Below are 12,009 nucleotides of genomic sequence, written 5' to 3'. Positions count from 1 at the left end.
GATCTGCGATATCTCCAGTTTGTGTGTATTTTGAGTGTGTATCAATGTGTGTGTGTGTTATGTATGTGTGTGTATGTGCTCCAGTGGGGTGTTCGTGTGAAATGAAACACTGACCTGTGCTATGAGTTAAGGACAATGTCTTTAAAACTACCTCGTAACTGGGACTTCAGCACCTTCAAGGCTGAGACAGCTCGCATAGGTAAGCCGGTGGCCGTGCTGCCTTCACTGTCAGCAGTGTGGGTGCAGTGCTTACCTCACATTTAAGGCACTTTATACTTTTGACATTTAGCTGATATCGTCCTCAAAAGGCATGCAAACTGATGTATAGTCAAATAAGATACAATGTTTCATTTTTCATGAAACCAATGATAGTAGAGTAAAAATGTATATCCACATAGCAGACACTTTTTAAAAATGGTGTTACTCATCTTCAAGAAAATACTTTTTTTTTTGCGAATCAATTAATGGTATATACAGTGTAATTAAGGTAGCATCATTTAGGTAAAATTAAAGTTTTATCATAGAAGATTTTTATCTGATAATAATTGGTGACTGATTCTGTGCCTTGTTTTCTAAGTGTGGGTTTTTGAGCTTATTGGTTGGTGGCTGTTTGTTACGCGGTGAAAGTAACCAGAGTTGTTTTGGACCATTTTTTTCTTTACACAAATCACTGCCGTCTAATTTAGAATGACTATATTTATATATTATATTGAAACATAGCGCCTTTCTTCAGTCACTCAGAAGTAAGTCCTGGCGGTTGCAATAAGACGTTGACCAACCTTTGTGTGTGCATGCAAAACTATGCGCAGTCATGCATTTACAGTTCATGTTAAGCAGTCTAGACTTACTAATACCGTGCATACCGCTGTTTGCATAGGGTGGAATTAGTGCAATAACATGCCTTGTTTCCTCTCAGGATGCCGCAACAGTTACAACATTCAGATAATAGAGGTTTTTCAATTTAATTTAATTTATATAGCGCCGAATCATAACAGAAGTGATTTCAGGGCACTTTTCACAAACAGCAGGTCTAGGCCGTACTCTTTATAATATTAGTTATATTACACAGGGAGTGAAGCTCTATACACTACAGTCCTGCTATTGTTCACAATGTGCATCATTTTCGCTCTGATCGTTTTTGCAATCAATGGGGTTGCTCAGCACTGTGGAAGGAAGTTGCTGCCTGTAGCACATTTATATAATCTGCTTCATGTTGACTCCATATCAGCTGCTATTATTATCATGCTCTTGTCTTAGCATGAAAGCATAACTGAAAGCTGATGGCCGCCTCATGATTCGTTTAACATGAGATGTTTTGTGGACCATGACAGATTTTATGTCCTGGCACCCGAGTGACACAGGCTTTCAGCAGGAAACTGATGCAAGTGCACAGTTCCTGCACGTCTCTGACTTTGTGGCTGTCTGTGTGTAACTGTGCCTACGTACATGTGAGTGTGCGATACTGCATCTGTCCTTTCATAAAGATCTCAAAGGACACCCACAAACCTGTCAGCGTGCAGGAGTGAATGTTGATTTACAGATTACAAACTAACTGACACTGACTCTTCCTAATGCAGTAAAATCCATTCATCCACTGTTTCATGCATGGTTAAAGGAATAGTTTTGGGAAATATGCTTATTTGCTTGCTTGTCGAGAGTTAGAATAGAAAATCAATATCACTCACATGTCTGTACATTAAAAATGAAGCTACATCCAGCGGCCGGTCATATAAGCTTACCATGAAGACTGGAAACAGGGAGGGAAACAGATAGCCATGGCTCTGTCCAAAGATGTCAAAGTCTGCCTACTAGCATCTCTAAAGCTCACTAATTAACATGTACATCTTGTTTGTTTAAGTGTAAACATGATAAGCTATGGGTTATTTGATCTATTATTACATATATATATATCTATATCTATATATAGATATAGATATAGATATAGATATTGATACAGCCAGCAGCCAGTTAGCTTAGCATAGCATGAAGCTTCGAAAGAGGGAAATAGCTCCAGTAAAAAAACTTTTAGATATGGTCCAGATAAAGGCCTGTAAAACATCCACTTTTACAATTTGGTTTTTGTAAGGATTAAACAAGAAAATGTTTTATTAGTAAGGTGGTGGATTTTTGTGTCCATTAGCCAGAGCCAGGCTAGCTATTTGCTTCTGCTTCCAGTCTTAATTCTGTCATGCTTGAATGCTGCCAGACCATAATCCGTGAGGAAGTGCATACAAATCTTGATCCTATCATCAATGAATTATCATGCTTAATAATGGAAATTCAGGCTTTAAAATGTCTTCAGGTGAACATTTAACCATGAAATCTGATGAAATTACAAATGTCTTTAGGTGTAGTGATATATGTAAAAAGCCTCCACACAGTCAGTGGGAAACTCTGAATATCATTCTCCTCTGTCTCTGTCTTGACATAAATTCCTTTTGATGGTGGGAACTGAGACACATCTTTGAGGTGCAGTGGGACTGTAGACTCATCACAGATTTAGGCCAGTTTAAAGGAGCTGTGTGTGTTTTTGTCCAAAACGCATTGTGTGTTGTGACATTGCCTCTGTGTGTGGGCTGAGTGTTCCTCAACAGCACTTAAACTTTCCACTAATCAAGGGAGGGTGATGCTGTTAAAATTAGACCAAAGACTTAAACTTCTAGGTGGAGACCTTCAAAGTGTCGCTGGCCCTCCGGCAATGATGTGGCTGCTTCCTGTTTACTCCAGTGTGACCCTTCTTCTTCTCTTCTCCTCTGTCATCTTGCTTGACAAGACACGGTGAATTTAAGAACAACTGAGCAAGTGGGCACAATCTCAATCCAGTTATCGCTGCAGTCCTACCACCCTGCGTGTTATTCAGACCGTCTCCATCTGACTCCTCTCCTCTGGGCCACGTAGACCTCTGCCTCTGTTCTTTCATCACTCCATTGAACCATCATATCATGGCCTCTCGCAGGCACAGAATTGAAGGGTATCAGTCAAGGGTGACATTCTTAAAAAGCCTCAAAATAGGATGACATTTATGTGTCAGTTTCAGTTCATCTTAGGTCCACACAGAACTTAATCTATGACCTTTCTAGCTTACTGTTTGCTGATCAGTCTCTTGCAGACCACTATGTTATTTATGTAGAACAATCACAGATGCTTTCACCTTGCACCTTCCACAGGAAACTGTTCACCTCAGACCTGCAATTTCCTATATAGAGGGGAACAAAAATTGGCTTCAGAGAGCAAGCCCTGTGATAGGCTGATGCGCATTCATATCAAAAAGAGGAAGTGCTGTGCTGCAGCTGACAATAGCACTGATGTTTTGGTAATGTTCCGCAGCTCCGGCTGTGACACAACACATTGTTACTTTAACCAACAGCTTTCTTGTGGTGTTTGGCAGCGCGATCCAAGAGTGTTATACCTGGAGAGGGAGGCCCCTGCCAGGGCTCCCCCCGTTCCCCCAGGTCCATGGAGAGGCCACTGAAGGCCGGCTGGCTCAAGAAACAGCAGAGGTCTTTAGTCAAGAACTGGCAGCAGCGTTACTTTGTGCTGAGAGGAAGCACGCTGACCTACCACAAAGATGACAAGGAGACCACTGTCCAGGTGAGACACTGGGAAATTAGTTAATTTTAGCCCTTACAAAGTTTTTTTTTTATCATTTGCATTGGCATAAAACACATTTGCACATTATTTCCAAAGCAATTCATACAAATATCACATATTCCAAAATTAAAAGCCTACAATAACGTTTTGAATTTGACACATGTCACCCATCAAATGGGTCAAAATAATTTCTAGGTCTCTGTTACACGTCAATATTCTACTTCTTTAACGTTGAGTGATGAAATAAAGGCGAACCAGCGTTATCTCACTACAACATTTAGTAATCTAAATTTTGTACTTTTACATTAAATGTCTTGTACATTTATAGATTAATTCATGGGTTAATAAGACATGTGTCCTTTATCATTTCCAATCAACACCACAAACACTCTAGCTGTGTGGCTAACTTTGCACACTTCCTGTAAACAAAACTAATGGTGCTTGAAGTCTCACAAGAGAGGCCTATTGCCATTGAAAGTCCTTTTTTGTTACACGTTTATGTCCAATCCACTGGTTCATGCTCATGTTTTAACAAGGAAAGGCCAAGACCTTATTATGCTATAGATCTGTCTATGTGGGACAAATACAAGATGTTCATCCTCTCCTTCCATGTGTGGCAAAAAATGCTGTTACACTCTTATGGTGTCATTCCTAGCTAGCATTTTGGGGGTGGATATGCATGTGGTGAAGCAAAATCCCTTACTGTGCTATAACTATCCATGCAGAGATCATGGTCAGATATATAGACCATATTAATAAATAAGCCCCAAAAGCCATTTCCACTTTTGCTGATGGAAGGTGTGGGACTGTGGGTGGAGAAAAAGGAAGTGGGCTACGCACAGGTTGAAGTGAGTTATAAACTGTACTGTACATGCTATAATTTAAGCTCATAGAACATGTATAGACCCAAAATCAAATGATAATGCATCAGCAGTGATCATCTTCTTGCACTTTTCAATATGATTTACATTTGCAAAAAAGCCACAGTGATACATTTTTGCCACAATAAAAGGACCTCACACCTGCAGTGAAAATACCTGCTGAAGCCTTTTCTACATTAACGAGACACAGACTGCATGGACTCTCTGGTAACCCGGAAAGTGAACAGTTAATGTTAATGGTAGCATAATGGTGGTGTATGAATGGATGTAGCGAATAAAACATTAGTGGTTGGTTCTTGACATGACAGACACCTGGTTTGGGGTTTTCTTATTACACTAATGTGCTTTCTTTCTGTGTGTTGTGCTCCTGCTTTTTGGTCTCCAGGGAGTCATCCAGCTGCGGTTCAGTAAAGTTAATGAACTCCCTCTGAGCTCAGATGACCCTGGGAAATACCTCTTCGAGATTATACCACGTAAGCATTCAATTGACCCTTTAAAGGGAGCAAAACTGACTTTGGTTTTGTGTGAAGGCAGTGATACATCTCTCCATTGCCTTGAGTCATCTTTCTGCATCGTAAGTTACAGACAGATTTAAGTAACATTTCTTGTATGCCAGTGTTTTGTAGGGGACAACACTTACCTGCACAGTAGCAAGCCAGAAACGACCACAAACTGATAGCAGTCACAATCTACTCTGGAAATCTTTATGTACATTTGATATTTTCAGGTTTCACTGTACTAAGATGCATTTGCAAAACCCACAATTCTGCAGGTACAAGTGGAGACAGAGAGCGATGTCCTTATGTGTTCATGGCAAACTCCCAGAGTGACATGGAGGAGTGGGTCCGCGCTCTGCGCAAGGTCATTGGAGTACCAACAAGCGGAGGTTCAGTAAATCCTTATCTTGTTATAGAAAATTAGGTTATTAATGACACTACAACTATCCTATGTGACTAGACTTTTCAAGAAATGAAAAGGATATTTATTTGGACATCACTTTCTTGCAGAGTTAGGTGACAAAATTGATACCACTTGCATGTCTGTAAGCTAAATATATAGCTGGAGCCATCATCATTAGCTTAGCTTAGTATAGAGACTGGAAACAGAGGCAAACAACTAGCTTGGCTATGTACAAAAAAAGAAAAGAAGCTTGGCTCAAGATAAAAAGAAGGAAGTCAGAAAGTCACTGCTTGCTGCCAACAAGTAGTCCCCACATGACAATGTCGAAGTATTCTAGCATAACGTAAAATAAAAAAAACTTCACTCTGACAAATCGTGTTTAAACCACAGGCACCATCCTATAATTGCTACAAAGACCATGTGAAAAGGATAATAATGGAGTTCATTTAAATGTCTATAACCGTTTCCTGATAATACTCTATGGACATTACCAATATGTCATGTCTTATCTCTATGCCTCTCTGCAGTGTTTGGAAAGGGTCTCATGGACACAGTAACGTATGAGCAACGGTTTGGGCCCCACATGGTGCCAATCCTGGTGCAGAAGTGTGTGGAGTTCATCAAAGAACATGGCCTGAATGAGGAGGGCATCTTCCGCCTCCCGGGTCAGGACAATGCTGTCAAACAGTTCAGAGATGCCTTTGATGCAGGAGAGAGGCCCTCCTTCCCCAGGTAACACTCCCATGGTTCCCTCTGTACAGACTAAAGCCATATAAACTATTAGATAAACAGAAGTCATGATTTTAATAATGTTTACCTCATTATTACACCGGTTGTTTATTGGAAGCACTTAACCTGAACCTGATCAATATTTGAGTAGTAGTAGTGGTATAGTGCATATGTATGCAGCATTATACTACATATGAAATAGGGTTATCCACACATCTCAAAAACTGTTCAAATTAAATAATCTTTAGCCCTCTTTAAACCTGGTTGGTAAATGCTTAAGAAAGTCACTACTATATAAGGAGAAAAAATATCCTAACCTTAGTCAATCACAAGCATCAGCTTTTTTTCTGAGAAAGCAAGGAGAGATGAGAGAGATGCACAGCGGCTGATTTTATCTGCTCAGAGTTGAAGGTGATACCACATCCTGTTCTGGCAGGCACACAGGAGGAAGCCTGTATTACTCAACATCACTAGCTTCTCTGACAGAGCACTGTTTTTAATTAAAACATCAATTTAACCTAACCTTGTTTGTCTATAATCCAGTGTGAGCCAGGTCAAATGGCCAGAGCCAGGTCAAAGGACAGCCAGCAAGGCATACTGAATGATTCTTTAGGTCAACTTTCAGGCCAAAATTACGATTTCCCCTGAGTCCATACAACAAAACAGAACCCAAGACTGCTGCACCAGTTAAATATACACGTCCAAAAACAGCAAGAATCTTGAGGAACTTGTTTATACAACATCCCAGAATGCAAATTCTTTTTATGATTCCAGTAAAATATTTACACAGCTCTTGTCAAGAACAAAAAAAAGATAAAGCTCTAAACTCACGGACACTTTTGGAGTAGACACATTTGCACAAAATGCAAGACATTACATTTAAGCCAGGTGCAGGGCTTCCATATACAGCAGGTAATCAAGCAAACTGCATGTCTATGAAGTAGTGGGTTCCAGTTTTTATAAAATACATGCAAGACTCGTAGAATCAGTGCTAGCTCCATGTACAAGGCCAAATTACACACTGGTCTAATATTGCATTCTGTGATTAAGGTTTAAATGTCAGTTATACTTTAAGTGGACGTTCATTGGATGTGTGTCATTACCTGCAGTGACACAGATGTCCACACAGTGGCGTCACTGCTCAAGTTGTACCTGCGAGAGCTACCTGAGCCTGTGGTGCCCTGGACTCAGTACCAAGACTTCCTTGACTGCACCAACTTGCTGGACTTCAGCAACACGGAGGTACGCTTTATTTAAAAAAAAGAGGCTACAATAAGTCAGTATACATCTGAGTGAATGCAAACACTCGTGCTGTGCGTGCATATGTGTGCATATGTTTGTACATGAAGGAGAGGTGAGTGTGTGGGTCCTTTAACCCTCTCATGTCTGCTCTCAGGGCTGGGAAAAGTTGGAGAAACAAATCGCTCTTCTCCCCAGAATGAACTACAACCTCCTCAGTTATGTCTGCCGGTGAGTAGAAGCTGGAGCACAAAGAGTTATGGGACATTCCAGAGAAAAAACATTATGCCTTTGAGGTTAGGGGCGAGGTCCTTCTGGTTAAAAACATCAGCTAAATGCCATTCTGTGGTCAGTTCCCATTCCTGTAAATTATGCTGATCATGTCTTTTTGTTTCGCAGGTTTTTGTTTGAGGTGCAGCTGCACTCCAAGGTGAATAAGATGAATGTGGAGAACTTGGCTACAGTGATGGGGATCAACCTGCTCAAACCTCAGATAGAAGACCCCATCACTGTGATGAAGGGTAAGAACGGGTCACTGATGTGTCCTGAACATGTGTTATCTTACTTTACCATGAAATGATGTGGTTGTGAAAACTGTCGCTCACCATCTAGAAAACACACTGAATTCAACTGATGTGTAACATTATTAAGCAATGAAATGTGGCAATACTGCAACATGACTACATCCTTCTCTTTTTTAGACACTATATTTAGTGGGGGAAAACTCCCAGCCTTTTATATAAAAAAATACCTCACAAGTTATCAAGGCATGTCTCATTTAGAAACCCATGATATGTGGAACTGATGATGTAACACAAATCGTGTGCTACTTCATCAGTTCCATAAACTTTAACTATGATCTCAGTAATGCTGCTGGCACTCTTTTTATTTAGTATTTATATTGTAACTGAACTGTAAAAAAAAGTAAAATTTCAGAAGACTGAAAAAAGAGAAGAAAGAATTTGCATAAGAACCTAAAGATAAGACATTGTGATCATAATCTTTTCACATTTGTATTTGTTTTTTTTTGCAGCGACTCCTCAGATCCAGAAGCTGATGACAGTGATGATCAGACAGCATGAGGCTCTGTTTCCTCTCTCCAAAGATGTGCTTCCCTCCCCTCCTTCAAGCAAGGCTGAAAGCCAAAAGAACACTCCACGAAGCTTTGTGGGCTGGGAGTCTGCAGAGGTACGAGCAGCTGACCACACATTGAGCTTCTGTTTTTAAAATCTGATTTTTAGGACATGTTCTGGTGTTACATGACGTATCCTGAAAACAGGGCAAAGCAATCCATAGAACACATACCAGCATATCCAATACAACTTGTGCTGGTAGGAAGAAGTTGCCATGTATCCATCGTGAAAGTTGGCTAGATGTGGCAAACAGTGCTAATTCCATCAGCTGTGACAGTTTGTTGACAAAATCTGGATAAAACAGCCACACATTCAGAAACAAGTTTTCACAAGCGTCAAGAGTTGTTTACAGTGGCAGGTGGCAAACATGAAATATTATTGACTTCCTTGCCGGCCAATACCAAACTCATGTCTGTCCATTTATACGTAGCTGGTGACAGCACCCGGCTAGATTAGCATAAAGGTGAGAAAAGGGATGAAACAACTAGCCTGGCTCTGTCCAAAGGTAAGAAAATCCACCTACTGCCACCTCTAAAGCTCACTTTTTAATTATAGCCAATCTTGTTTTGTGGGCCAAGTAGAATATACATGGCAAATTGTAAATTTTTGTAGAGATTAAACATGGGATAGCCTATTGATCAGGTTGATCAACTTTAGAAGTGCTGGTAGGCGATTGTGCTACCATTGGACAGAGGCCGGCAAGCTGTTTCCCCTGTTCCTAGTCTTTAAGCTAAGCTAAGACAACTGTCTGTAGTTTAATATTTTATGGACAGATATGAGAGTGGTTGTGATCTATTAGCAAGAAAGTGAATAAGCTTGTTTCCCAAAACTATTCCTGTGATGCCGTGAAGTCTGGTAAAAAAGAAAATGGTGAAAACACACTTATATGCTAGCTGATCTTCTTCATCTGAATACTAGCAGATATTTAAAATTGAGAAGCTATTTACAAATTTACAGTCTATTGTAGTATTAGTATCTGCTGGCATAGGTACTGATATACCTGGGTAACTGTGTGCTACATAAAATGCTACTATCTAGTGCAGGGGGCTTCTGTGAGCCTCACATCAGTCAAAGCGTGGAAAAAGGCGTTCACTCACCCCCCTTAGTTTACTTGGAAGTCCTGGATGTCTGTGGATGATGAATATTTTATTTGATCCTAGACACTGAGCCAATATAGATTAATATTGTTGTTTGACATGACTTCAGACTACACCAAAAACATAAAAAAGGTCTGTCTGGCATTCATTAAGTTTTGTCTCTGGGAAAGTGGGAAAGACAGCAAACGTCCCCAAAACTGCTGTCTCTGAACTCCCTCTTTGCCCAAATCACACACATTTTGGCTATTCTGTGTCATCTCCTCCATAACTAATGTAATAACTAAGGTCACAGTTTTCACTTCCATTCATTGGAGCTCGCCTGCGATGCCCGTCTCCCACTTTGAAAACTTCTCATCTAGGCCATCATTAAATTCTAACATATGTATGTATGCTTTTGCATTTATTTTGATTCAGTCTCAACATCTCTGAAAAACCCAGCTTTGCTCTTATTGATAGATTAAAAAAATGTGTCTAATGCATTTTCTCTAGCAGTTGCTTACCAACACTTTGTTGGTTATGTGCTCTCAAATGAATGGATAGATAGATTGAGGCTAATAGCTTTATAGCCTTATCAAACCGAAGTGTATATACAAGTATATACTGTATACATCTATATAGTATATACATGTATATACTGTATACATCTATATAGTATATACATGTATATACACTAAACAGTATATCAATTATGTTGTATATGTATCTGTAATTAATCTTCTGTTATGCGTTTGTCTCAGATGGGTGACGCATCTCTATCCGAGTCTCCAGAAGAAGAGGAGGACAATGACAGTCCAGGTCTAGACAGGGGAAACTGCAACTCCCAAAAAACACTTCAGGAGCCTCTCTCATCTACCACAGACGACTGGCTTGGAAGTCCCCGCAAACGCACGCAGACCCTGCCCACATTCAACTGCCCGCTCACCGGGATGGCAGCCAAGGCCGACGCCCTCAACCGGTGGAGTAACATCCAGGAGACCGTGGAGGAGAAGAGCGGGACATTGTCAGAGGACATTTTTAAGATACTGGATCTCCGGAGTTCAGGTTCATTGTTCGGGGGGTCTCCGATGACTAAAAAGGAAGGAGAGGATAGGTTAACAGCCAGAAGAGGAAGTGACAACACAGGTTCTTCTACTACTGGCTCCCAAAAACCTGTCAGTGACTCCGGGCCTGCTCGGATGCTGTCTCATCAACAGAGTGTTGGGACCGTGACAGTGAGCGGTTCAGTTCAGCAGGTCAACAGAGGGTGTGAGAAGAAGCAAGACAGCCAGCAGCTTGTAGACAGGTGAGTTCAGCTGAGGAACCGCATGGAGACACAGTGACCACCTCACAACTAACTCACTACACACCCGTGGTACACAAAAAAAAATTTTCTGGGGGCATTTGGCTCTTTTGATCTTATACTCAAAAGAATGTGTGTTTTGACATCTAATTTTGTTTCATATTCAGCCATTTTTTTTTCTTTCAACATGATAGCAGTGTGAAATAATGAGTTAATAGATTTTTCATAAGTGCAGTATTTCTTGTGTTGGGAATATTGTCAAGAAAATGACACCTATTGCAGAAAACATTTGGAACAAGTTGATTTATATTAAAAACAGCAGTAGTATTCCCACTCCCCTGGGTTGTTTTAAAAAAAAATTTTAGGGCTTATTACTTACATAGTCTTTTTGGACTTGATTCTTTTGTACACTACAGGGCATTGTTTCCATAAAAGTTGCTTTTTGGACTTTTTACTAAATGTCTGAACCCTCTTTTTCTCTCACTTTCTCTTGCAGTCTGCAAAAGGAGAATGAGGAACTGAAGACCACAGTAGCAGAGCTCCAGTCGGCTCTGGAGGAAGATCGACGCCGTGTGGCTGCTCTGGAGATCTGCCTGAGAAATGCAGAACGCAGCCGGGACGAGGCCCAGAGACGCAATGCGGAGCTGCAAAGAGAGATTCAGGAGTTCCTCACCAAAAAGCCACATACTCCTACCTAACAGTCATTTTCAGACTCACTAGTATATGGATTTATGACTCTGAGCTAATTTCCCATGAACTGGTTATGGGAAGTACTATTGTCCTCTAGTGGGACACTGGATTGTGGGATTGGATAAATTATTGGCTCATTTGTTTGTGCCAGTGCCACACAAAATACTATTTGTCATATTTGGAGTAAATATTATTTGATGTTTCATTTAAGTGGTAAATTAATAAAACAGCACAAATGTGAGTGTTTTGTTGATGTATAAAATTATACACCACATATTTACTATACCAACACAACATTGTACCCTAAGTATTTGTACTTTGCTAAGAAGCAGTGATGACTGCCTTTGACATTTCAGAAGAGCAATTATGAAGCTCAGTGCCTTGGCTCCAGCCACTGCCATCTTGGCAGCCAGCTAATCCTGTCGCGGATGTGCAAGCAGGATAACAGGGAACGCAAGAAATTGGACATA

At 40.5% G+C, this 12,009-nt stretch overlaps 1 protein-coding gene across 1 annotated transcript; it reads left to right on the top strand.

Moving 5' to 3' along the window:
• The first annotated feature begins 135 nt into the window (after positions 1-135).
• arhgap25 (Rho GTPase activating protein 25) lies at positions 136-11,780 on the top strand. Its single transcript, XM_038702732.1, has 11 exons — positions 136-199; positions 3,389-3,591; positions 4,858-4,945; positions 5,245-5,358; positions 5,900-6,104; positions 7,211-7,343; positions 7,498-7,571; positions 7,740-7,861; positions 8,374-8,528; positions 10,308-10,852; positions 11,346-11,780. The coding sequence occupies exons 1-11, from the start codon at positions 136-138 to the stop codon at positions 11,545-11,547; spliced, it is 1,905 nt and encodes a 634-aa protein (XP_038558660.1). The 3' UTR covers positions 11,548-11,780.
• Positions 11,781-12,009: the final 229 nt, after the last annotated feature.

The sequence above is a fragment of the Micropterus salmoides genome, unplaced genomic scaffold (assembly GCF_014851395.1).
Source record: "Micropterus salmoides isolate LMB-PRFRI ecotype aquatic unplaced genomic scaffold, ASM1485139v1 Ms_hic_scaffold_7, whole genome shotgun sequence".
In the NCBI taxonomy this organism is placed as follows: Eukaryota; Metazoa; Chordata; class Actinopteri; order Centrarchiformes; family Centrarchidae; genus Micropterus; species Micropterus salmoides.
This window is presented reverse-complemented; position numbering and strand designations above follow the sequence as displayed.